This window comes from Peromyscus eremicus, unplaced genomic scaffold (genome assembly GCF_949786415.1).
Source record: "Peromyscus eremicus unplaced genomic scaffold, PerEre_H2_v1 PerEre#2#chr22_unloc_1, whole genome shotgun sequence".
NCBI lineage: Eukaryota > Metazoa > Chordata > Mammalia > Rodentia > Cricetidae > Peromyscus > Peromyscus eremicus.
The window spans coordinates 7,290,861-7,317,042 of record NW_026734286.1 but is presented as its reverse complement, the minus strand read 5'-3'; the positions used below and the strand labels follow the sequence as shown (position 1 = coordinate 7,317,042).

Below are 26,182 nucleotides of genomic sequence, written 5' to 3'. Positions count from 1 at the left end.
TTCCTTTCTACCATCACTCCCTGGGATTAAAGGCTTGATTTCTGGGATTAAAGGCCTGAGTCACCATGCTTGGCTGTATCCTTGAACAGATGGATTTTTGCCTCTGGAATGCTAGGATTAAAGGCATGTGCTACCACTGCCTATCCTCTATGTTTAATATTGTGGCTCTTCTGTCTCTTATCCCAGATAAGTTTATTAGGGTGCACAATGTTTTGGAGAACACAATATCACCATATTTGTCCAGCAGAAAATTCTCTCTCTCCCCATTATAAAAACTCTTTGACAGGGACTTTATTGCCAGAGTCCAGCTCTGTTGAGGATCAGGTCCAAAATGAAGGTGTGGAGTTTGTGAGGGAAGCAGAATGACAGGATCTGAGGCTGAATCTTAACAGCTGCTGTTTATTTCATTAGTAACTGTGCAGAATTACTAGAACTCATGCAGAGTGGAGCAGACCTTTCATCTTAGCACTCTACAGCAGAGGCAAACTTTTCTTTATGATTTTTAGGCTAGTCTGGTCAGCACATCAAGTTCCTGTCCAGTCAGGACTGCAGAATGAGACCCTGATAAAGAAAATGAAACAATAGAAGTATGATGTAAAAATAAGTATTCTTAATTTGCTTTACTTATTTTCACTAACAATGCAGAAGTAAGAGAAAATAAATCTGTACACTGTAACACGAATCTTAAAAGGTCTTATTAATAAAAACAAAGCCAGAGCTAAGTATTGGGGTGAACGCTGAAAGATCAGAGAAACAGAACAAGTAACATCCAACCTCACTTTGTCAATTCCTCAGCTGATCTTGTTTCCTCAGACTGAAAGCTTCTGAGTCCTCATGTGAATGGATCTCAGCTGAACTGCTGCTAAAAGCTAAAAGTTTAAAAAAGACTCTAGTTCCTGGTCTTCATGCCTTACATACCTTTCTGCTTCCTGCCATCACTTCCTGGGATTAAAGACATGTGTCACCATGCCTGGCTCTTTCCAGTGTGGCTTTGAACTCACAGAGATCTGGATGGACCTCTGCCTCTGGAATGCTAGGATTAAAGGGGTGTGTGCTCTCATTTTCTGGCCACTATGTCTATCTGGTGGCTGTTGTGTTTTCTGACCCCAGATAAATTTATTAGGGTGCATAATATATTGGAGGACACAATATCAACACAGTAGACTCCTATGTCAAATGGGCAATAACATATATATTTATTATTTAAATAATTAAAAATATATAAATTAATCTATTTATTATTAAATAAATAAATTTATATATTTTTAATTATTTTATTATTAAATAAAGAGATAAATTATATAGAATTTAGTCATTAGAGTACTGAGGCTCTCTAGTAAATATAGATATAAGTAAAAAGCTCACTCTGATCCTGTAGGGTTTACTTCTCTAAATCCTGTATTTATATTGATGGGACTTTTCTACAGAATAACAGTTTAAGAGAGTGCATATTAGTGTATAGGTGTTTTTTTTAAATCATAATTTTTTTTTTAACAAAAATGAAAGTCATAGCACGTTTTCTACAGCACGCCTGAGGTATTGCTAGCCCAGAAAGTGGCAGGTTTCCTTTGTCCTTTCTCAGTTCATAGCAAAACCTAATTCCCCAGAAAAGGGTCCTCCTGAGTGCAGAAATAGTTCAGGGAAGACTTTGCAGTCCAGCCCCAAGTTCTGCATCAATGTCAATCTCTGCAGGTCTGGGGCAGTTCTGTGCCTGGGGTGAAAGCCAGGGCTGCCAATCATTGGGCTCCCTCACTTCACAGCACTGTCCCTAAGAGAGCTGTTTAGATCACTCAGGCCTCCGTAGCCAATCAGGACCTGCAGATGGACTGCCAATCAGAATGGGGAGGGCACTTCCGGTCGGCCCTGCAGGATGGTCTGTGGCTCAGTGGTTAAAGGCGGGTCTCCTGTTTGTGTGCTGGGCTGTGACTGGCTGCTGGGAGCCACGAGGAGAGCGGGTGAGCACTGAATCCAACATGGTGAGTGAGGGGCCACCGTCCCACGTATGGAGAAGCCGCGGGAGCCAGTGTGGGTTCCCCCGGGGCTGTGGAAATGGCGTCAGGTCGCGGTGTCTGGAGTGATTCCCTTTGGTCCCCTGAGGTCCCTGCAACACACAGGCAGAAGCAGGACCTCTGAGTGATTTATCGCTGGGGTTTGCGCCTTCACAGAGCATGGGGGAGTGTGGGCCTTTGTGCGGAAATACCCTAGTCACCATGCAAGGCATGGTGATCATGGTGATCATTTTTTCATTTCATTCTGTAAAAACTGTAGGCAGGGAAGGCAGATTTGCTAACTTGCAGAGCCCTGGTCACTCTGTTGTCTCCTAAAAGTTCTGCACTTGGCACTGAACATTCAGGTGTAGGATCCATCTGCAGTTAATTCTGTGCAGGGCGTAAAGCCTGTGTCATTAACACATTTGCATGTAGATGCCAGGGTGGTTCATTTACCTGTGTCATTAAGGAGAGACTTACTGTGATTTCTGGCCTCATGTGGTAAAATTGAATTTATATTTATTGTTTTTTTATTTCTAAGTATGCTTTCATGTTCTGTTGATCTCTTTATTTTTTTCCCAGACAGTACAATTCCCCCCGCACCCCACTGAGATAGATTTTCTCTGTGTAGCCCAGACTGTCCTGGTACTCACTCTGTAGACCAGGCTGGCCTCAAACAGCCAAGTGCTTCCTTTAAAGGTGTGTGCCGCCACCACCGCCCAGTTCAGTGCAGTCTTTATTGCAATTTTATTCAAAGTTAGAAGTCAGATGGTGTCACAGTGTTTATGTACTATTGATTCAGTCCTGTGATGACCAATTTTTCATTCATGATGACATTTTCTCATGTTATTTTTGTTTCTCATGCAATTTACTTTGTACCATAAATTGTTAGACTTTAATTGAACTTTTGCTGTATCCGTAGCTCCAATTCTGCATTGTCATAATATAATATTGACGTAATGGACACATGGTTGTTTTCTACTCAAGGTTAGTCCAGCTCCCTGCTAATGAAGCCCATCCTCCATTAGGCACAGTTCCCAGTGGGATCCCCAAGTCTCCATGATTAAAAGTGCATGGTTACACCCTTTCCTTAAAAAGACTCTTTAATTAGGTTTACATGTATGTAGGAGGAGATGGTCCCTGTGTCCTAGGCAGGTAGGCCCCATGCAGCTAGGGAACAGAGGAAAGAATTCCATGACCCCAACCAGAGACAGTTGAGTCCATCCATGTGTTTCCCCAACTGACTGTAACAGTTGAAGCCAGTTGTTGTCATCCAGGTCTGTCACCTTCTCCTCCGTCCCCAGACATAACATGTTGCTTGGCCCCATTTTCTCCCGATTGAGTCTGGTCTGGGCTGTGATCAGACAGATTTGTGACTCTCCATGTTTGCTGGACTGAAGTCTTTTGGTTTAATTTATTAAAATGTTTAAATCAGTGGTAGTGTTGCTTGCTGTTAATCCCAGCACTTGAGATGCAGAGACAGGCAGATCTGTGAGTGTGAGGCCAGCCTGGTCTACAGAGTGAGTTCCTAGGACAGCCAGGTCTGTTACATAGAGAAACACTGTCTGGAAAAACAAAAAGCATTGCCTTGGTCATAGTGCTTCACAGCAAGGGAAGAGTCATAAGACAGGTTATGTAGTATTTTGTTATATTATATCTGTATTCTCCATATGCCCTGGGAAATCAAGTAAGGTTAAATGAAAGAGTAATGTGCTGTGGAATATTTTTTTTAACTGGACAAAGATTTGTTACCTTTGTTTATGATGTGGAATAATATCTTATGTAAAGGTGTTATATTTGTATCTGCTGCATTTGTTTAATGATGTGAGGATGTGTTACATTTGTTTACCCAGCATTTGTTTAATTATGAAGAGATGTGTTGCTGTTTCACTTTGCCTGTCTAAGGCACCTGGATGGTAAATAAAAAGCTGAATGGCCGCTAGCTAGGCTGAAGAGGGATGCACAGGGCTGGTGGGCAGAGAGAATAAACAGGAGCAGAAATCTATGATCCAAAGAAAGAGAGGGAAGAAGAAAGGAGAGAATGAGGGAGAAAGAGAGGGACTAACCCAGGGCCAAGAGCCTGGCAGCCACCAGCCAGACATGGAGAGAGCAGGAAAGATATACAGAAAGAATTAAAGGTACAAAGCCCCGTGGCATGAGGCAGATAAAGAGAAACAGGTTAACTTAAGTTGAAAGAGACAGCCAGAGGTGAACCTAAGCTAGGCCAAGCATTCAAAACTAATAATAAGTCTCTATGCCATGGTTTGGGAGCTTGCTGGTGTCCCCCTAAAAATGCCTCGTACATTTGATGTTTCAATGTGGGGCATGAAATTTCCACATACATCCTGAGAAAGCTGAAAAAAAAAAGTAAAAAGAAAAGAAAAGAAAACAAAAAGAACAAAGAAAACCAGACAGAGCTTCTTTAAGAGGTTCTGCCGTACAGAAGAGCATTTAAAGAGCCCTTTTCACCTGTGGACATTCAAACAGTATTGGACTATCACGTAATAGGGGATCTTTGAAATCAGACTAAATGCATTTTGCATCGTGGTTTGACTCAAGCCTGTCATGACCTGTGTCTAAATGTTGAGGGTTGAATGAAAAATCTTCCAGGTAGTGTGCTGACTTTGAGCCTTTGTCTTTGGTGTGAGCCTTCATGGTGACTTACAATCACAATTGTGACATAGAGTCACAATTGGTGACTTCTTCTTAGGAGGAGGAGCCTTTCTGGAGGAATATAGTCTCACCACATTTCTTTGTTTTGTTGAAAGTGAGCAGCCCCCTTCCTTCTCATGTAGGCATGCCATCACCAACAGTACAGACTTCATTCTTAAATAATGTAAGGTAAAGTAGAAGCAATTGCTTTTCCTTGTCAAAATCCATATTTCTTGCCTGATGTTTTTATGTTTATATTTTTGGCAGATTGAATCAGGTTTTTGTACATGTCAGGCATTTGCTCTTGTGCTGAACTTTACCCCTGACATGACTTTTGAACTTTGGCATTGGTGTCATTTTTCAGAGCCAGAATGCATTCATTCATGAAATTAATAGTGATCTCCTGAATCATTGAATCGTCGATGTGTAATATTGTCTCCACCTTTGTGTATGTTTTTACAGTTTTACATTATTTTCAAATGTGTTATCTTATCTGTTCAACCATCTGTCTATACTCCGTCCCTTTGGGTGTTTGTTTTACTGTTTTAGGATCAGCATTTACTTTACTAATGATCTTGAGAACTCATTGATCTGTCAGACAGCAACTTAATAACAATGCTTTGCTTCCTGGGAATGAATAGCCTTACAGTTCAATAGACAAATATAGAACTGGCGTGAATGTTTCACTCTATGGAGAAATTTTGAGTGAGGCCTGAGTGCTTTCTGTTTTTTTTTGTTGTTGTTGTTGTTGTTAGAGACAGGGTCTCACTATGTACCTTTGGCAGTCCTTGCAATCTCTACATAGACCAGGCAGGCTCAGAAATCACAAATTTCGCCTGTCTCTGCCTCCCAAGGGTTGGGATTAGAGTTGTGCACCACCCACCCTTATTGTGTATCCTTTCTTGAAGTAATTTTCATGAAGTTCTGCTGATGTATACTAAATAGTGTTACTCTGTTTGCATGTCTCTCTGTATATATTCCTAGGCATTTCTCCTGCTGTGCCATATTCTATTCTGTGGGCACTGGAATGGAAGGTGTCATTCTCTCTTGATGTTTCCTTTTAAAATGAGTTGGTGACTGCATTTGATATTTACTCTCCCATGTCATAGAATGTATCAAGCACACAGAATTATGAGAATATATTCTCAATGAAGTCTATATGTACAATGCAGTCTCACCGTTTCTATTATATGCATATATGGGATACTTTAGGATGCAGTGACCTATGAGGATGTGCATGTGAACTTCACTCATGAAGAGTGGGCTTTGCTGGATCCTTCCCAGAAGAGTCTCTACAAAGATGTGATGCTGGAAACCTACTGGAACCTCACTATTGTAGGTAAGAATGTGAGCTTTCTGTCAGCTTTTTTTTTTTTTTTTTTTTTTTTTTTTTTTTTTTTTTTTTGGTTTTTCGAGACTGGGTTTCTCTGTGTAGCTTTGAGCCTTTTCCTGGAACTCACTTGGTAGCCCAGGCTGGCCTTGAACTCACAGAGATCTGCCTGGCTCTGCCTCCCAAGTGCTGGGATTAAAGGCATACGCCACCACCGCCCGGCTATTCTGTCAGCTTTTAACTTAAGGGAAGAAGCCTTTCTTGGAGATTGGTGCCCTCCTATAATTTTGAATGTTAAAGAAGAAAAGTTCTGGTGAATATAGCAGGCATTGTTCTAAAGTTCATGAAAGACAGTAATTTCAATTGTTCCTAATTTCCAGTAATATATCTCATTGTCTGGTACTGTATTTTAGGGTACAGATGGGAAGACCACAATATTGAAGAACATTATCAAAATTCTTCAAGACATGGCAGGTAATTTTTACGTGCAAGCTGATATATATGTATGTCTGTGATAAGTACTGGATTCCTGGTTCCTGGGTTCCTCCATCACTGATGCAATAAGTCAAATCAAACCAAATTAATAAATCCAGATTTAATAAACATAGCATAGCAAAGCAGAGCACTCCAGGGGCTCTCAGGATGTCAGGAGACAGAACAGGAGAGCACCCATGGCAGCTCTATGGACCAGGTCTTAAAGAGCCAGTAGGCATGGACATGGTCCCAGACATCTCTGGGGGAGGAGCCACCAATGGTGGGCTTTCTGGAATGAGGCCACATCAGCTGGAAATTGTAAACATCCCAACTTTATTTTGGGTATATATGGGAGCAGGTTCAAGTCTGTCTACTTCTTGCTAGCATGGGACCATGTGCAGAGGCATGAGTGTTGAGTCAGGTGGACCTATGCTCAGCAGGTTTATGGGCGGAGAAACATTTGGATAGCAGCCATCCAGGAGACCTCATGCGTCTGTTCTTGAGGAGGTGGAGAAGGTGGGTTGCTAGGAGAAAAAAGAATAACTTTTTATCACTGGCCTTATGAACAGGGATAGGCATTGGTAGTAGGAAGACTACCAGAAAGAATGGAACTGAGAATTGTCTTGGTTGTACAAAAGAGTCAAGGGTGAATGAGTGAGGCATGAGGGCAGATATGCCCTTAATTGGGACATCTTGGAAAACAAGGTTTGAGTTGCTGGGTAGGTGCCCACTTGTGCCTGGAGAGGTGGTACCAGCAATGAAATCGCCGGAGCTTGAGGAGATGGCATGCCAAATCTAGGGATGATGTGTTCCAGGAGTACTGGAGCCATGTATCTTCTGTTTTTCTGGAGGTTGGGAGAGCATCCATCCTGTAAATGTGTCAATAAGAGTTAAGAGATATGGAGCCATTTTATGAACAGGCATGTGGGTGAAATCTACCTGTTAGTATTTGTCCAGTCGGCGTTCTTTTTGGTGGTTGGCATTCTCAGAGCTGTTGCAGGAGCTGGTATACCTGCAGGGCCCCCTGTGGGTTTGGCCTTGGCCCTGGCAGGAGGAGTGAACCTACAGAATATGCTCAAAAATGGGTGGGGTCAAAAATAGGCTCTAGACACTGATATTTTTTTCCATCAGGCCAGACTTCTAAAGTAGCCAAGCCCTTTTCCCAGGAACCTTCAGGTGTCTGTAAAACTACTAGAACAGATATACAGCTTGGTGTCATAGTACAAAGCTATGGCTTTGGGTTAAAAGGCATGGATATTTTTAAGTCTAAATTCACTGAACAAAGGAGGTTGTGGGAATGGAGGAGGGAGTTGAACATGCCTGCAGGGTTCTATATCCTCTCCAGTGCTAACCTAGCTCTAAAAGCTGGACCAGTAAAATCCACAGAAATTTAAGGACCCCTGAAAACTGTTTATAATCAATGGTTTATCAGTTTGTCAAAACTGCATTTATCAAAGCTAAAATTTGAACCTCTGAAGTTTATCTGAAATCAGTTTATCCTGTACCATGAGTCTGTGAATTAGGCACACCTGTCTGTATTTTTAACAGGAAACATACTAATGAGCTACTAAGGTGCTTGTAGGTTTGGGGTTTGAAGTGCTGTTAACTGGCAAATCTCTTAGTACCCTGGTCATCAAACACCATCAGAACTGAGAAGGATAAGTAAATGAGCAGGAGTGAGCCAGCTTTCCTGTTACCCAGGCAGTCCCAAGCCTCTCCGAGGTCACTGGGCGACAAGTCCCAGAGGTAGCACTTCTTCAGATGCCAAGCTCAGAGGATCGGACAGATTCTTTGTGGAGTAGAAATTTGGGGAGATTGGCCTATCTGTCTTGGCAGAGTGGGACAATTGTTCCCCCAGTGCTCCACCTATTCATAGTCTGGATATGATCTCAGCAGCACTTAAAGGTGTAAAGCAGCTTTTCGCTGTGTGGCTGGCTTTGTTACTTTTGAGGCATGCCTCCAGGTAGAAGTTCTTCTGTGGCCATCCATCTTCTTGGAGAAGATACAGGATGCTTCCAGGAGTTGGCATGTCTCTCTTAAAAAGCTTTTATATTGAATGCTATATTCTCAGTTCTCTGACAGTGTTTGAGAATCGGGGAACAAAATCTGTTAGGTATATCTATACTAGACAAATGTTGTTTAGGTTTAACTTTGAGGGCATATGTAAGTTAAGTCTAAATGTACAGTTTACCCAATTAGTTACAGCTTACCAATGTTAGTAAAAGCCAGAAGATTCAGTCTGTAGTTTTCAGTGGTGATCCTAAGATATATCAGGCCATACCAAGTATTAACATTGCTGACAATTTATATTTCAGTATCAGTGATCAAAACCAGCATCGTTTAAAATCCTGTTTAATACACCTTGTTTTTAGGACAGGACAGAAATTATCCAACAGAAATATATCCTAACCCGAGTTATATTGGAGACCTAATGTCTCCTTGGTGGGGCCATTCCAAGTGGTTACCCTTATTAAAGATGGTTTTGAAGTATTTCTTTAACCTCAATCAAAATGGTGACTTGTGATGTTCTCTAGAACAGTTTCCATCTGGAGTCACAAGCCTTACAGATTTTAAAACATACCCATTTAGCAAGACACATTCAGGACACATAAACTCAGGAATTCAAAACTAGTCAGAAACACACATGTGTGACTATACCATTCACACATTTCCACCACACATAAAAAGTAAACAGGATCATTAACAGAAACAATTTTTTTTTAATGAGGCTCCTAGCAGATCGGGCCGCCTGATACCCGGATCCCAGAGAAGGCGCTGCAGAGGGAAACTGAAAAGCAGAGTAGCAGCACATGCTGCCCAGTTGAGTTAGTCAGAGCAGCAAGATGAGAATATCAGAAAAAGAGATTTTAAGAGGGAGGAAGGTGTAGCAGAGTGTATTGAAGGAGAACAGGTTTAAGGGTGTAGTGGGCAGGTATAATTTTAGGGGTCGGGAGTATGGGAACAGGGCCCCCTGGGCTGCAGCGAAGTGGTGGCTGTGGTGATGGTGGCAGCGGTGGTGGTGGAGGTGGTAGTGGAGTTAGTAGATACAGTGGTGGAGGTGTTTCTGGTGGTGAAGTCCGTGGTAGTGGTGATGGTGGTGGAGATGATGGAGGTGGAGGTGGTGGTGGAGGTTAGTTGTGGTAGTAGTGATGGTGTGTTGGTGGTGGTGGCAGCATCTCTGGTAGGAGGGAAGAAGGAGGGAGTGAGCAAACAGACAGACAAACAGGCTGGAGACATTTATGCAGTAGTTCAGGGTGTGAGAGCAGACAACAACAGAGAGAATGGATGTATTGCAGGGAGAATCCCGGTGTGACCAGATCATATTCCAGGAAGGAGAGAGGCAGACAGACAGACAATCACAACTAGGGAAGGAGAGGAATGGGATCCTTAGAATCACAGTTTGGCCAAACTATACACTGGGAACAAGATGCAGAGTAACAGGGAAGAGAGAGGAATGGGGGCAGTATTCTTGCATCCCCAATTTGGAGGAGACAACCTCAGAGATTCTGGGGACAGAACTTGGACTTAGCAAGTACTTATTCACAAGCCGTTTGCTGGTGATGTGGTTGTGAGGGCAGGTACACAAATCGCATCTGGGAGCTGTGTGTGGAGTGGACTCTGATGAAGTCTCTCTCACACAGCGGAGTTCCAAGGGCAATGACTGTCACTACTCTGAAACAAGCAGGAGTCACCTAGCACTGCAATGACTCAGTAGGCAGGCAGTCAGGAGGTTGGAAGAGGTCCCGGACTTCTTAAGACAGTTTTCTTTGGGAATGAGAGGCTTACTGAGCTGTTCATTCCGTGTGGTAAAAGTGGAATGGGGAGAGTGAATGGCCTTCCAAGGCACACCACATGGTTGTGGAAGGACTACTCATCCCGGCCATTGCACCAAAGATAAGGATATGATCCCCGGTTGCTGGGTTCCTCTGTCAGTGATGCAGTAAGCCAAATCAAACTGAATTAATAAATCCAGATTTAATAAACAGGGCAGCACAAAGCAGAGCACTCCCAGGTGGCTCTCAGGAAAGCAGGAGACAGATCACGAGAGCACCCATGGCAGATGTATGGGCTGGGTCTTAAATAGCTGGTAGACATGGTCCTAGACATCTCTCGGGGAGGAGACATGGATGGCAGGCTTTCTGCAATGGGGCTGCCTGAGCAGGAGATTTCAAACAGTTTGAAAAAATGTTAATGTGTCCTGAACTTTTAATGTAAAGCAACTGTGTAAATAGGCATAGTTTTGTAATGATTATTAAATTGTCACAACACCATATACTCCAATGTCAGGTAGCTGGTAACTGTTTTCAGAGCATTCCTTTAAGGACAAGACAAGGAAACAATGCTATAGTAGATGTCACAGTTTCAATTATAGCCATTTAAGAGGCATGTTGTAGAACTGTGCATCCAATTACCATCATGCCTTCCAATTTTCATATGATTGATGAGGGCATTAGTGTATGGCCAAGGCCTTTTATAAGCAAAGCTTTGGTATTAAAGCTAGTGTTGCTCATATACTTGTAGTGAGTGATTTAGCATAGTTTAGTGAGAGGAGCACTGTCTTAGAGACCAGGAGGTTGTCTTGGTGTATAAACATGAACCTCTATTCCATGTCTGTATGACACACAAAACATTTGACTATGGGAATGCAATGTGAAAACCCTTTATTTGTTATCTTCCTTTAGCAGGTGTGTCATCTGTCACTCTGGATACAATCCATGTGAGCGTAAGGGACATGGAAGGAAGCATTGTAGTTCTGTCTCTCTCAGAACAAGTGGAAGGTATATGGTAGTCCCCACTATGAGAAGACATGATGACTGTGATACAAGTTTACAATTAATTGGTTTTCCAACTTCAGTGGGAATTCATCAACAAACTCTCATTGGAGAAAATCCTCATAAGTACCAGGAATATGGAAATTCATCTCTCTCTACTGGTTCACTGTGCACATGTAGTGTGGCTCACAGTATAAGAAAATGTTATGAATGCAATCAGTGTGGTCAGACCCTGAGTTCTTCAAATTTTCTTCAAAGATATGAAAGAGCTCATGTGGGAAGAGAAAATATTAAATGTGAGTCATCTACTAAAGGCTTCAGGCTTGACAGGCATCGTCAAACACACCAAAGAACCAATAATGAAGAGGCTCTCTATGAATGTAATCAATATGATAAAGCCTTTATATCTGATTGCTCTTTAGAAGTATGCCAAAGAACACATTTGGAAGGAAAATTCTATGAGTATAATCAAAGCTATAAAGCCTTTATATGTCACAGTCTTCATCATCACGTACATAGAATTCAAACTCAAAAGAAATGCTATGAATGTAATCAATGTAGTAAAGCCTTTGTACAGATGAGTGATCTTCACAGACATGAAAGAATTCATACTGGAGTGAAACGCTATGAGTGTAATGAATGTGGTAAAGTATTTGCACGAAAGAGTAATCTTCAAAGTCATGAAAGAATTCATACTGGAGAGAAACCATATGAATGTAATCAATGTGGTAAAGCCTTTACACAGAAGAGTCATCTTGAAAGTCATGAAAGAATTCATACTGGAGAGAAACCCCATGAATGTAATCATTGTGGTAAAGCCTTTGCAATGAAGAGTTATCTTCTCAGCCATGAAAGAATTCATACTGGAGAGAAACCTTATGAATGTAATCAATGTGGTAAAGCCTTTGCACAGAAGGTTTATCTTCAAAGTCATGAAAGAATTCATACTGGAGAGAAACCCTATAATTGTCATCATTGTGGTAAAGCCTTTGCAAGAAAGTGTTCTCTTGTTATCCATGAAAGAATTCATAGTGGAGAGAAACCCTATGAATGTAATCAGTGTGGTAAAGCCTTTGTATTGAAGAGTCATCTTCACAAGCATGAAAGGATTCATACTGGAGAGAAACCCTATGAATGTAATCAATGTGGTAAAGCCTTTGTACAGAAGAGTAACCTTCTAGGTCATGAAAGAATTCATACTGGAGAGAAACCATATAAATGTAATCAATGTGGTAAAACCTTTGCACATAAGATTTATCTTCAAAGTCATGAAAGAATTCATACTGGAGAGAAACCCTATGAATGTAATCAATGTGGTAAAGCCTTTGTACAGAAGAGTTATCTTCTCACCCATGAAAGACTTCATACTGGGGAGAAACCGTATAAATGTGTCCAATGCGGTAAAGCCTTTGCATTGAAGAGTATTCTTCACAATCATGAAAGAGTTCATACTGGAGAGAAACCCTATGAATGTAATCAATGTGGTAAAGCCTTTGTACATAAGAGTAGCCTTCTACGTCATGAAAGAATTCATACTGGAGAGAAACCGTATAAATGTGACCAATGTGGTAAAACCTTTGCTCAGAAGGTTAGTCTTCAAAGTCATGAAAGAATTCATACAGGGGAGAAACCCTATGAATGTAATCGATGTGGTAAAGCCTTTGTACAGAAGAGTGGCCTTCTAAGTCATGAAAGAATTCATGCTAGACAGTACCATATGGATATAATCAATGTGGTAATTTCAGATGTGAGCTGCCATGTGGGTGATGGAAACTGAATTGTGTTTTCTACAAGAGGTACTTGCTGGAGTCCAGTGTCATAGGCTTCAGGTCCCAAAGAAGAGATCAGGCATCAGTAGAGGAAGGAGACTGCCATGATTTGAAAAACAACTACATGTTTTATGCTCTATAACTGAATCTTAGTTTAGACTCAAGCAGGTTAAAAACAGACTTAATGGTTCCAGGATAAAAGTAGCCATCAACCTCATTACAGCATTTTTCCTGGGGCAAAAAGTGATAAATTCAGCAAGTATCTTCATGCCTTTCTAGATGTGAACCCACTTTTTCCTTTCATCCCTGATTACTTTCATCCCTGGAATTAGGTGTATCCACCTAATTAGTAAATCATTAAGTTCTCTATTTTGGTGTAATCAGGGGGACACAATGGAGCTTCTTGTGTGGGAGTAGGCATAGTAATCACTTTGTGTGGTTCCATGGTGGTGGGGATTTTTTCCAAGAATTTTGTTTAAAGAGACTGCCTTGCCTATGTATATGTTCCCTTCCTCCAGTGTAGCCAGCAAAATAAATTTCCCACAGGAAAAGGCATAAGGAAACTTCATAACATATAATGAGAATTATTAAAATTGAAATAAAAATGATGCTGGAGAATTAAGATCGGCAATGAGGAAATGCTGGAACTTTGTCAAACAGCAATGGTCACCGTGCAGTCCATGCCAGGTGCTAAACTGCTAAACAATTTCTCATCCCTTTTTATTTCTTTTAAGATTCATTTTATTATTGTTACCTTTGTGAGTCCATATGAACAGTATACTTTAAAATCAGATGTCAGGCTGTGTGACCCAGTTCTTCCTTTCTACCATGTCTGTTCTGAGGACCACACCAGGTCCATCAGTCTTGGTTACAAGCACTTTTACCTGCTGACCCATGCCATGATGAACACTGAGCACTGACATTTTTTTGTTAATCTTTGATTTTTTTTTGTTTGTTTTTTAAAACAGGCTGATGAAGTTCAGGCTGACCTTGAACTTCAGACGTTTCTGCTTCCACCTCCAGTTACTGGGATGGCAGGTTTTACTACCATGCCCTGTGTATGCAGAGGTCTTGTGTGTGCTGAGCAAGTATTCTATCTAATGACCAACATGTGATATGAAAACATTGATATAGTCGAGTTTTTCATATACAGGTCTACACTGAGAACCTGCCTCAAAACCAAAGCAAAACTGCAAACACAAACTTTTATTAAAATAAACTGTGTGTGTGTGTGTTTTGAGATGGACTCTATCTAGTTGCCTAGACAGCCCTACACCTTACAGTGTAGCCCTTGAATCCTGCTCCTTGGCCTCGGCTTCCTAAGTACCTGGAGAACAGGGCTGGACTAGGGAGTGAGCAAGCCAGAGCACAGAGTGGCCTGTGTGTCCTGGGGCTCAAAGTTAGTAGCCAGAGGTGCATCACAAGATCAGAATGTTTCCACGTTTGGATTATATTCCAGAACCTTGCTTGAAATGGAATGCCAGCATTTCAGCATGGAAGGATGGGAAGAGGCCCAGGATTCAATCCTCTTGGGGGTCAAAATGTCCTGAGAGTCTCATGTGCGCTAGGGCCACAAATGCAGTGTGAGGCACACTAAGCTGAGATTACACAAAACTGAAAAACCTCCCAGGTGGTAAAGTATTGCAGAATCCTTCCACTTCTCGCATGGGAAACTAAAACAGAGAAGGAGGACAATCGTGGCTAGAGCAATTCTGGCTATTGTTTCAACTGGTTATTGTAGCTATGGTAACAAGTGTGGTGCACTTACTTCTTTCTGAATAACAGGCATAGGGAGGTGAAGTCACTCAACAAAGGTGAAAGACAATAAATGGACAATTAGCAGGATTTGAACCCATGTGTCCCATGTGTACTCATAAAGTTTTTAAGACTGCAGGTATTTATTAATATAGTGGGAGGGCATGCATGTGTGGGAATCAGAGGACAACTTACCTGAATCCATTTTCTCCTTCAACCATGTGGTTCCCAGGGAAGGATCTCAGATAGAAAAACAGGCTTGGCAGCAAGTATCATTACCACCAGCATCATCTCACTAGCCCTCAGTTATATCATTTTGTGTGTGTTCTTCGTGTGATTGTGCATGTGTGGAGGTCACAGGTCAAAGTTGGGCATTTCATAAATTGATATTATACTCCAAGTTCACTTTATGGGTTGTTGGGTATTGAAAGGCATCTCCAGACTCTAGAATTCCCGAAGATCTGCCAATGGAGACCCTAAGGATAGGGGAGGCATTATGGCTTTCTATCTCAGCCAAACAGACAAAATGTTTGCTGTCCTGAAATTCAGACAGTGGACAGTGTCTGGTTTATTTGTGCTGTGAGTACACAAGGCTTTGAGTCATTAAAAGATAATCTGTTTTTTTGATTGTGGTAACAAATCACATCCTCATAAATTCATGGCTGTATTGTCCACATACCGCTTTACTTTTCCTGTTTGTCATTCTGGCCCTATATATTCCACCCCTTCTGTACTTTGTTTTACCTGAGATCAAGTTCAAATCCTAGAAGCTGAATATTTCCCCCCTGAAGAGGCCAATCTGGATGCCAAGATTTGATGAACATCAAAACATGATCTGTTATCCCATCAAGGGATAACAAAATAATTGTTTGAATTTTTTCCTTCCCAAACATTTAAATGAGGAACATTTTCAGCACCTGGGATATTCAAACACAGGTTCTGAGTTGGGTCAGCTCCTGTCCTGAATCTGGTACTCAGTACCAACTTTCAGTGAAGAGGTCCCTTGTTACATCCTGGCTCAGGGTGGCCCCTCATGAAGCCCCTACCCCCTCCAGATTACACAACTTGCCAAAGAAGCCTTTCTGCTAAAGGAGGCTTTGAAGGTGCAGCAGGCTATCCTGGCCAGCTCTTGGAGGAGGAGGCACTGAGAGGCCAAATGACAGTCTGGCTGCAGAGAATCTAGTTGCTATCGGCTCTGTGGAACACAGTCAGGTAATAGGACATAGAGAAAACTCTCTCTGTACATAGAGGGATAGCTTGCTGGATCTAGCCTGGGCCAGGTGCCTCAGGGACATGTCCCTGCTCCAGCTATCTATGACTACTGAAGTTTGGGTTTTCATTTAGGTACAGAGGTGTGTCGTTGTGTCTTGCTATAGATGCAGCTGGTGCAAGCTCAGGGCTGCTGAGGAGACAGCTCAGCCCTTCTGTCTCCATCGTTCACCTCTGTAAGATAAAGCCTTAGGGACCGCCTTCCTCAGTCTGCAGGATGATGACCAGAACTCCTGCACTGGGAGATCAGCCTGGACAGTACCAATGGTGCTCTACTAGCCCCATCTCACCATGACTCCCTACTCTCTCCCTGTGATTCCCATTACTCTGCAACACTTCACATGTTACCACTTCTGATATGCCACCTACATCACAAGTATCCACCAGGGAGTGTAGGCTCACTGTGAAAGGGAAACATAACTATTGTGGAACATGGAGTGATGGCAGGAGGGTGGTAGATGGGCTAAGTAGATAGTTTTGAGCTTCTGGACCCAAAACTCAGTTATGGCAATAAACATGAGTACAGTGCAATATTTAATAAATCCAGGGAATTTTGTGGATAGAACATTCTGCATAGAATGCCCATCATTTTTTTCTAGAGATAATTAAATAACGTCTGAGCCTTCTGTAGTACGCAGAAGGTGTGACAAAGGCTGGCATTGTACGGCTGAATTCAGATCATAAAGGGACAGACAAGGAAACCCTTTGACATTGGGAAATGTTCTGAGTGGGCCTTCTGGATGCCCCAATATCAAATTTGATCCAATCATTATCTGTCAGCATCAAAACTCCCAAAGTTAGATTACACAGTGGTTTATTAACTTCAAATTTTTGTATGCCCATAAGAAGAGACAATAGGTGCAGAGAGATATTGTATAGTACAAAAAACTTCTGAATTGAATTAGTTTGTATATGTGTGCTATTTATTCAGTCTTGTGTAGTTCATTTGTTCTTCATGGTGATCTTTTTTCTTTTTTCTGTTGTTGATAGCATTAAGAGACATTTTATGGGACTTTTGCTGAATCTATAGCTCAAATCTGTACTGACATAGTAATGAAGCTTTCTGTCTACAGTCATGGAATTCTATCCTTTTATCTACTTCCTTGCTTTTTTTTTTTTGTTTTGTTTTGTTTTTTCGAGACAGGGTTTCTCTGTGTAGCTTTGTGCCTTTCCTGGGACTCACTTGGTAGCCCAGGCTGGCCTCGAACTCACAGAGATCCTCCTGACTCTGCCTCCCGAGTGCTGGGATTAAAGGCGTACACCACCACCGCCCGGCTTCCTTGCTTCTTTTAATTACTAATTTGTAGTTTTATGTACAGGTGTTTGTCACATTACTATGTTTGCCTGGCTGTTTATCCATGGTGACATATAAGAGATTTGGGGTTTGTATTTTTAATTTACTGAATTTACTTATTTTATTTCAACTGTATGGGTGTTTTGCATCCATGTATGTATGTTCTCCATGAGTGTTTGGTGCCCATAAAAGACAAAGAGGGCATCAGATCCTCTGCAAGATGATGTAGGCATGATTGTGCATCACCATATTAGATCTGGGGATGAAACTCATGTCTTCTCCAAGAGCAATATGTGGCCTTCACTACTGAGCCATTTCTCCACTCCTAGACTTGACAGATTATCAGAATTTTGTGTGTGTGCATGCAGAATCTCACACTGAAAACTGTGTGTTCAGAGAGTTGAGGTTTGATTAAAAGTCTGTGTTTGGGCACTGGAGATGATTCAGTAGGTATCAGAGTCAGATTTACATGTGGGCAAAGATTGTTCCCTTTCATTGTAAATCTCCACAAGAATGACCACAAATAACCACTGTGTAGAGTAAATACTAGTCTGTCTTGAAATCTCTTCTCCCAATGCCATTAATATAAACCTCTTCTATTTAGTCTCCTTCAGAAAGCAGGGCCCAAAGTGGCCACATTCTTTGTCATAATTGCACTGGAATGGTCTCTATGGCCCTTACTAATATTCTCCACTAAAACCTCTTGAGCAGGACCATCATTGTCTACAGTTGTCTCTGCACCCCTGCCTCCAAGCTCTTTCTAATATGGCCCACTATCCCTCCCTTAAAACATTCAGCCACTTTCTTAATCCAAAGTGCCAAAGTCCACAATCTACCAACAAGCAGCATGGTCTGGCCTGTCACAGCTGTACCCTGTTCCCTGCACCAGTTTCTGTCTCTGTGTGTCCTATTGCTGTGAAGAGACAGCATGATTAAGGCAAGTATTTTAAAGGAAAGCATTTCATTATATTTTCAGATGTTTATTCTATTATCATCATGGTGGGGAGCGTGGCAGCACCCAGGCAGCCATGGTAGCTGATACTTCTACCTCCAGATCCACAGAGAGCCCAGGCAGCCATGGTAGCTGATACTTCTACCTCCAGATCCACAGACAGCAGGAAAAGAGAAAAGCAGTGGGCCTGGCTTTGGCCCTTGAAACCTAAAAGCTCACCCCCAGTGATATACGTCCTCCCCCAAGACCACACCTATTCCAACAACACCTCACCCCCTAATTTCTTTTTAGTAGCATCACTCCCTGATGACTAAGCTTTCAGACATATGGGCTAAGGGAGGCCATTATCATTCAAAACACCACATTACTTCTCTTTTTTATTTCTTTTTTTTGTACATAGGTCACTAATTTGTTCCTACATTTCTGATGTCTCTCAGTCATTAAGAACTTCTTTTGATTTTCTACAAATGGTTATTTCTTTTTAAAGCAAGTTTTCTCTTGGTTTATTTGCTGTGATGAGACACCATGAAAAAATGCATATTGTGGAGATAACAGTTTATCTGGCTTACACTTCCATATCATCAAAGGGAATCAGGACAGGAACTCAAACAGGCCAGAGACCTGGAGGAAAGAGCTGATGCAGAGACCATGGGGGGTGCTCATTATTCTGTTGCTCCCTATGACCTGCCAAGGCTTCTTTCATATAGAACCCAGAAGGACAGCACTTATATTGTCAGCAGTTGAGGCAAGGGCAGTTCTTTGTTCAATAGGCCATTTTGTACCAAGAACACAAACTTCCAAATGGAAATGTCTTAGAAGCCCAACGTTCTCTTGGGATCAAATTGTTTCTGCCAGGAGCAATTATGTCTCATGTCAACAGAATTCTAAATTATTTAAATGCCATCTGCTTTAGGTCTTTGAAGTGTTTGAAGATTACCTGTCCATCCGACCTATGTATCTGTAAATCTGGATAACCTAACTAAGATAACTATAGAGATGACAAGCATAGGTGACTATAAATCTATAAGTCTTATCTATCTAAATAACTTAAGGACTAAGGGTTCATGTAAACAAGGGAAAAGGTCTATAAGCAAATGTACAGTAAAGGACGATGACTTCAAAATTGTGACAATACACCAGATATGTATAACAGAGGTAGGAATGTATAGTGCAATATGCTATATGACAATAATCTTAAATATATATCAATATACAGAATATCCTAAAAAGAAGTAGAACATACATACAGTATGACAGATATAAATTTATATTTGTATCAATACACAAATATTTCAAATAAGAGTAGAAATATATATACATTATAACAAATATAGTTCTGTATTTGTATCAATATATAAATTATCTTAAACAGAAATATAAAATAGTTTACATTAGTATCATCATATAAGAATTCATGACAGTGCAAATTATCTAAGGCTGCTATTTTACTAAATTTGTTTACTAGTATATACAACAATCTACCATAATATCTTCCTATCCATTCCATTTCTTCTCCCCCCCTTTTTTAAACACTTTCTTTTCTTAAGGAGAATACTGAGTTTAATATTTTCTTCCACCCCCAACCCTAAACCACCATCCATAACCCCGAGAAATATGAAACATTAGGGAGAAGGGGCGTCGTTTTCTTAGAATTGATTCCTGCAGTTTAAGGGGTGATGGTATCTCTGTTGGATATTGTAAGAAAGCTCAGATAGTTAAATTCAGTTAGAGTAACTGTAGATTCCACAGCAAGTCTCAGAGTAATGGGTAAGATTGTCTGAAAATTTGGCAAGAGTGTAGTATGATGATGATTACCATGGCATCAATCTAGTTTGGATAGAGTTGATGTTGGGGCCCATCTTCCTTCTGGAGACTTCAGAGATTGCTATTGGAAAAACTTATTTTTTTATCAAAATGAAAGTTTGAATTTAAAGATGACATGACATGTAAGAAAGGATTCTGAGAAATCAAGAGTAAGAGAATCAGAATCGGGAAAACAATGGTCCCTTTTTATTGGTTTCCTTCTGACCCACACCAGAGGGCTCTTCTGATATGGGACTGAAGAATCTCTCAACCTTTTCTTTTAGCAATATGCTTGGGTTTAGAGAAGGAGTGAGCCAATTCCATCTCCAAAGCCAGCGTGGTTTATAATTGAATTGGAACCACAACTTTTCTAGATTGATAGATATATAGATGTTGGACAGTGAGATTTTACCCTGTATAGATTGGTACCAATAGATTCTTTCTTTCTGTTGTAAACATCTGGATATCCAAGGCCTTATGATTTCCGGAAGATGGGTATTTCCATTATCCTGGAAAGACAAAAACAGAACCCTATCCCAACCTTTAATTGTCAATTTTTCTTAATATTTGTAGAGATGTCACGTTGGTGGATGAGCTTTTACTTCTCCTCATCAAGGGGTTTATCCTGTTTGAATCAAATTTTTATTAATTTTGTTGGTATCCATAGCTTTTCTTCTCCTGCAGAAACAAAAGCAAAACCCCTTCCCCAATGTTGGACATATCCAGGTTTCCATTCTGAGGTCAACACTTCTTTGAAATAAACTGGTTGGTTTATCTCAGGATTTTTGTCTGCTGTCCAATGTCTCTCCACAGTTGTTGTTCCTTTCTCATCAGCATTGATAAAATTCAAGGTTAATAAAGCACTATGAAATCTATTTCTAGGAGTCATTATTACCAGTTGCTGTTTATTTAGCATATCCTTTAAAGTTCGACTGGATCTTTCTATGACTGCTTGGCCTGTGGGATTGTGTGGTATACCTGTAACATGCTTTATATTGTACTAAGGAAAGAACTTTCTGATTTTATTGGAGACATATGCTGGGGCATTGTCTGTCTTAATTTGTACAGGTATTCCCATGATGGCCATAACTTCTAATAGGTGTGTAATCACCGAATCAGCCTTTCAGAACTCATAGGAGTTGCCCACTCTAATCCTGAATAGGTGTCAATGGTATGGTGTACATAGTTTAATCTTCCAAATTCTGCAAAATGAAACACACCCATCTGCCAAATTTCATTTCTTTGTATACCTTTTGGATTGCTCCCTGAAGGTAATGGAGTTTGGTTATAGAAGGAACAAGTAGGACATTTTTTCACATTATCCTTAGCTTGTTGCCAAGTGATGAAGAAATCCTTCTTCAAACCTTTGCTATTTACATGGTGTTTCTTATGAAATTCTGAGGCTTCTAGCACATTACCTATTAGTAACTGATCAATCTCATCATTACCTTGTGCTAGAGGTCCCAGCAGACCTGTATGGGATCTGATATGTGTTTATATACATAGGACGTTCCCCTTTTCTGATGATTTCCTGAAATTGTATGTATAATGAAGTTATCTGTATTATCAGGAATAAATTCAGCAGTTTCAAGATGTAAAACAACTCTCTCTACATATTGAGAGTCAGTGACTATATTGAAGTCCATCCATACCATAAGAATGGCATATAGTTCTATCTTTTATACAGAGTTGTATGGACTTTGTACCACTTTACCTAAGTCTCCTGATTTGTATCCTGCTTTCCCTGATTTATTTGCATCAATATAGAATGTGAGGACTCCAGAAATTGACTTTTGTTGTACATTGTGAGGAAGGACCCATTCAGTCTTCTTTATGAATTCTATTCTCTCGCTTTTGGGATAATGATTATTAATCTCTCCCAAAAAGTTACTGCAGGCTCTCTGCCAGTATTCATTATCTTTCCATAGTGATGAAATTTTCTCATTAGTTAAAGGTACTCCAATTTCTGCTGGGTCCATTCCTGTCAACTGGCGAAGTCTTAATTTACCTTTTTAAATCAAATCAGAGACCTTTTCTATATAAGTCTTTAATTTCTTATTTGGTTTACGTGGTAGGAATATCCATTCCAATATAATATTTTCCCTCTGCATCAAAATACCTGTGGGGGGATATCTTGATGGGGAATATGCAAGAATGCATTTAAGTTCTGGATCCACATGATCCACATGTGCTTCTGGAATTGTCTTTTTTACTAGAGCCAATTCCTTCTCAGCTTCGGCTGATAATTCTGTTGGACTATTTAATTCTTTTACTTTTGTAGTCCATCTTTGGGTATTCCCATGATACCCAGTAAGTTGGAAATGCTTCCTAAGAACTTTTGAAAATTATTAAGAGTCTTCAATCGATCTCTCCTTAGTTGTACTTTTTGGCGTCTATTTTTTTGTAGCTCTATCTTATATCCTAAGTAATTAATAGAATCTCCTCTTTTTTCCTGCAAATTTTTTTCAGGAGCAATTTGCAGTCTCCAGCGAGGCAAAACTTTTTTTTACTTCTTCAAACATGCTTTCTAATGTGTCTAACTTTGGTTTGGCTAATAGAATATCATCCATATCCTATTAATATAAATTATGGATTGTGGAAAATTTACTTGAATTATCTCTAGTGTTTTTTGCACAAATTATTGGCACAAGGTAGGGCTGTTTAACATTCCCTGTGGGAGGAGTTCCATTGATATCACAGTATAATTAGGTACTGTGAAGGGAAATTTTCTCTATCATTTTCTTGTAAGGGTATGGTAAAGAAACAGTCTTTTAAGTCAATAACGATTATAGGCCATTCTTTGGGTAGCAAACAGGGCAAGGGCATCCCAGTCTGCAAGGAGCCCATTGAATGAATTACTTTATTAATAGCTCTCAGATCTGTCAGCATTCTCCAATTACCAGCCTTTTTTAAAAATAACAAATATAGGAGAATTCCAAGGGCTGGTAGATTCTTCAATGTGTTGAGCATTTAACTGCTCTTGAACCAGCTGTTCTAAAGCTTGTAGCTTCTCTTGTCAAAGGCCATTGTCCAACCCAGACAGGTTTATTAGTTAGCCATTTTAAAGGTAAGGCAGTTGGTACTTCTGAGAGTTCAACAGCAGTTGTGCTCTGTTTGTGTACAGCCTGAATGGTTGGTGACTTTTTTATAGCATGTTATGATATTATTCCTAGAAACATGTGTTGCTCTGTATTTCTTTTCTAAGAGTATAGGAATTTTAATCTGGGTATTCCACTGTTGTAACAGATCTCGGCTCCAAAGATTTACTGCTACATTTGCTACATATGTCTTCAGCCTTCCTCTCTGTCTTTCTGGCCCTATGCATTCAACCCATCTCAAACTGTGTTTTATCTGAGATAGGGTTCCAATCCCTAGAAGTTGGACATCTACCTCTTGAAGAGGCCAATTGGGATGCCATGGTTTTGGTGTAATTATAGTCACATCCGCACCTATGTCTACCAGGCCCTCCAGAACCAGGCCATTAATTTGAATTGTAAGCTTTGGTCTTGGTTCATTTATGGAAGTCAGCCAAAATATTTGTTTTATTGTGTTTTTTGGAAATTGTGATTCATCTATCAGAGCTGTTTTATCATCCATTGCAGTATTGGTTTTTACATTAGGCATTGGTTTATTCAGTTGTCCTGGAGAGGAATTTCTTCCACAGTGGCTTGAAAGGTTTGTACCATGTTTGATTTGGAGGCCTGCAAGAGGCCCCCTGGGGCGACAGGTTGTGGTGTGTTTACCCACCAACCCCACAGCTCCCCAGGGTTTTCTTGAGTGTGAGCAGCAGGAAATACTACATAGAAGGATTTATATTGTCAAGAATATTGCGGAGATAAATAGAAAATAAAGGATAGCCTTGAGAGGGCCTGGAACCTTTTCCAATGGGCCCCGACTGTCTCTGCCCCTGGGTATTTATAGAGATGCCAAGGGGGTGGAGCAAAAGACCTCGCCCCAGCACAGCCAAGTACAGACCATCTTAGACACCTGCACTGAGGCCCGTGGTCCTAATCATCCTCTATGTGGACATGCTTGGTAAAGCCACAAGGAACCCAAAAATGGGCTCCCACAGGTCCCCCTTTCTTAATATATTAAAAATAACTCATTATTAATGGCTTACAGCAATTTTCATGGCTGTTACACCTTCCAGTATGCAAGTAGAAGATGATAAAGGTGGCATTTCTCTTTGGAATTAGGTCCAAGGTGACTACAGCAGTCTTAGCTGCCTCAAGCCCTTTCTAAACCAGAAGCCCTAAAGGCAACTACAAAGTTAAAGAATCCCTTATCTTCATCATTACCATTAACAGGTTAACATAAATATTGGAATATACATAGTCATAATCTCCCAATCTTACAACACAAAGCAAACTCTTAACAGAACCATTTGAATTAGCATATATGGTGCTATATATAGTTAAAAATTTTCTCCATCTTACAACTTTATCTCTTAATCATTTGAATTTTCTTGCTAACAGAACATAGGAAAAACTTCAATGTATTCCCATCAAACTTAAATATTTCCTTAACTCCACAAAACCAGGGTGCATTAATATCAATAGGTTAAACATAATTTCTGCAAACATACATTCAACCTTAATTCACTCATAACTCCTCCTTTTCTTTATATTTCTTAAACAAAATCTCAAACCAAGTTAGAGGAACCCAAACTTACACAATTCCTATAAACCCATATTGAAATGCAGTATTCTCAATCTAACCATTAACACTTTGAAAACTTTTGGCAAAACATCCAAAAGCAGTTTCATAAAACTCTTTACACTTTAAAAATAGTCTTAGTATACCCATTTGCATTTCTTACTAACAAAACATGACATTAATCCATTCAAACAATTTTTTAAATTAAGTAGACTAAGGAGTATTAACTCTCCCTTTTCTTTATAATTTTTAAGCAAAATCACAAGCCTAGTTAGAAAACCCAAACTTTTCCATTTAAACAGTTCCATTTATAACACAAAACCAGTTCCATAAGTCATTCCATTTTTACATAAACAGTTCCACAAAACAATTGCATTTTGAACACAGAACAATACATGAATCACCAACATATATGCATACACAAAACTGCATCTTGAGTCAAGGTAGAAACAATAAATTTCTTCATTTAAACAGTTCCATTTTTAACCTAATTCCAGAAAACAGTTCCTATGTCATTACTATAAGTAAACTCAAAATTGTCCAATTGCAATGAAGTCTCTGTTGTTCATTTCATCTCTTGAGTCCCAAAATTCAAATGATAAATTCTGGACGAGCCTTCCAAATATGAAGAAATCCATAACTAAAATCTTTTTGTAGTTTTATCTCATTTTAAGTTCAAAAAGTTCAAACAAGAAATAAATTCTGGTATCAGGCTTTCACTTCCAAATATGAAGAGACGTTTTACAACCAAAACTTTTTGCAGTTAACAATTTTAGTTCAAACAAGTGTCTCTACAACTTTTGCTCATACAGACAGAGACCTTTTTAGGTACAGTAGTATTCTAAACCACACCATTTTTGATGTTAGCTCAGGTTTTTCTGTGTTGCATTGATTTTCCACAGATCTCAGCTCCAGATGCCTTGTGCTGGTTCTGCCGTCCGCCATTCTTAGCTTCTTAGTGGCTTATGGAGCTTTTGAAACCATTCAGACTGCCTACTTTGCAGTCTACTAGGACACTACCTTCTGTGTCTCAGATTCTTTTACCATATACATTAAGCATAGATTCACACTCAATATTTACACTTTCACAAACTCACATATAACATGTGCTTAAGCATAAACTCACACTCAACATTTACACATTTTTACAAACTCACATATAACATATTAACATCTACTTATTTATACTTTTTAAGGAAACTATAGAACTACTTTAGCAAATATATTTCTTATTACTTCTTATATACTTCTTATATTCATTCCATCTTCTTATTTAAACTTACATTTACAACTAGCATCTTACAAGCTTATTACTACATGTCTTAAGACTATCTTAGATACTTCTCGCAAGCTTATATTCTTAAAGGAACTCTATAGATCTATTTTACAAACTTATATAGGGCTACCATTAGCATATATCTAATTTAACAAACATCCAAAGATTTCTTAACACAGAGATCTAACAAGA

At 40.0% G+C, this 26,182-nt stretch overlaps 2 protein-coding genes across 2 annotated transcripts in view; one reads left to right on the top strand and one right to left on the bottom strand.

Moving 5' to 3' along the window:
• The window catches only part of LOC131900701 (zinc finger protein 260-like), a 409,697-nt gene that overhangs the window by 219,257 nt on the left and 164,258 nt on the right, over positions 1 to 26,182 (bottom strand).
• Positions 1,839 to 13,266, top strand: LOC131900402 (zinc finger protein 260-like). The gene is made up of 4 exons (XM_059251626.1): positions 1,839 to 1,976; positions 5,853 to 5,979; positions 6,384 to 6,444; positions 11,130 to 13,266. The coding sequence occupies exons 1-4, from the start codon at positions 1,839 to 1,841 to the stop codon at positions 12,991 to 12,993; spliced, it is 2,190 nt and encodes a 729-aa protein (XP_059107609.1). The 3' UTR covers positions 12,994 to 13,266.

Coding starts and splice junctions, on each gene's coding strand:
- LOC131900402 (XM_059251626.1), top strand. CDS start 1,839: ATGGGGAGGGCACTTCCGGTCGGCCCTGCAGGATGGTCTGTGGCTCAG. Junction 1,977..5,852: donor TGAGCACTGAATCCAACATG/GTGAGTGAGGGG, acceptor GGGATACTTTAG/GATGCAGTGACCTATGAGGA. Junction 6,445..11,129: donor AATTCTTCAAGACATGGCAG/GTAATTTTTACG, acceptor TTCCTTTAGCAG/GTGTGTCATCTGTCACTCTG.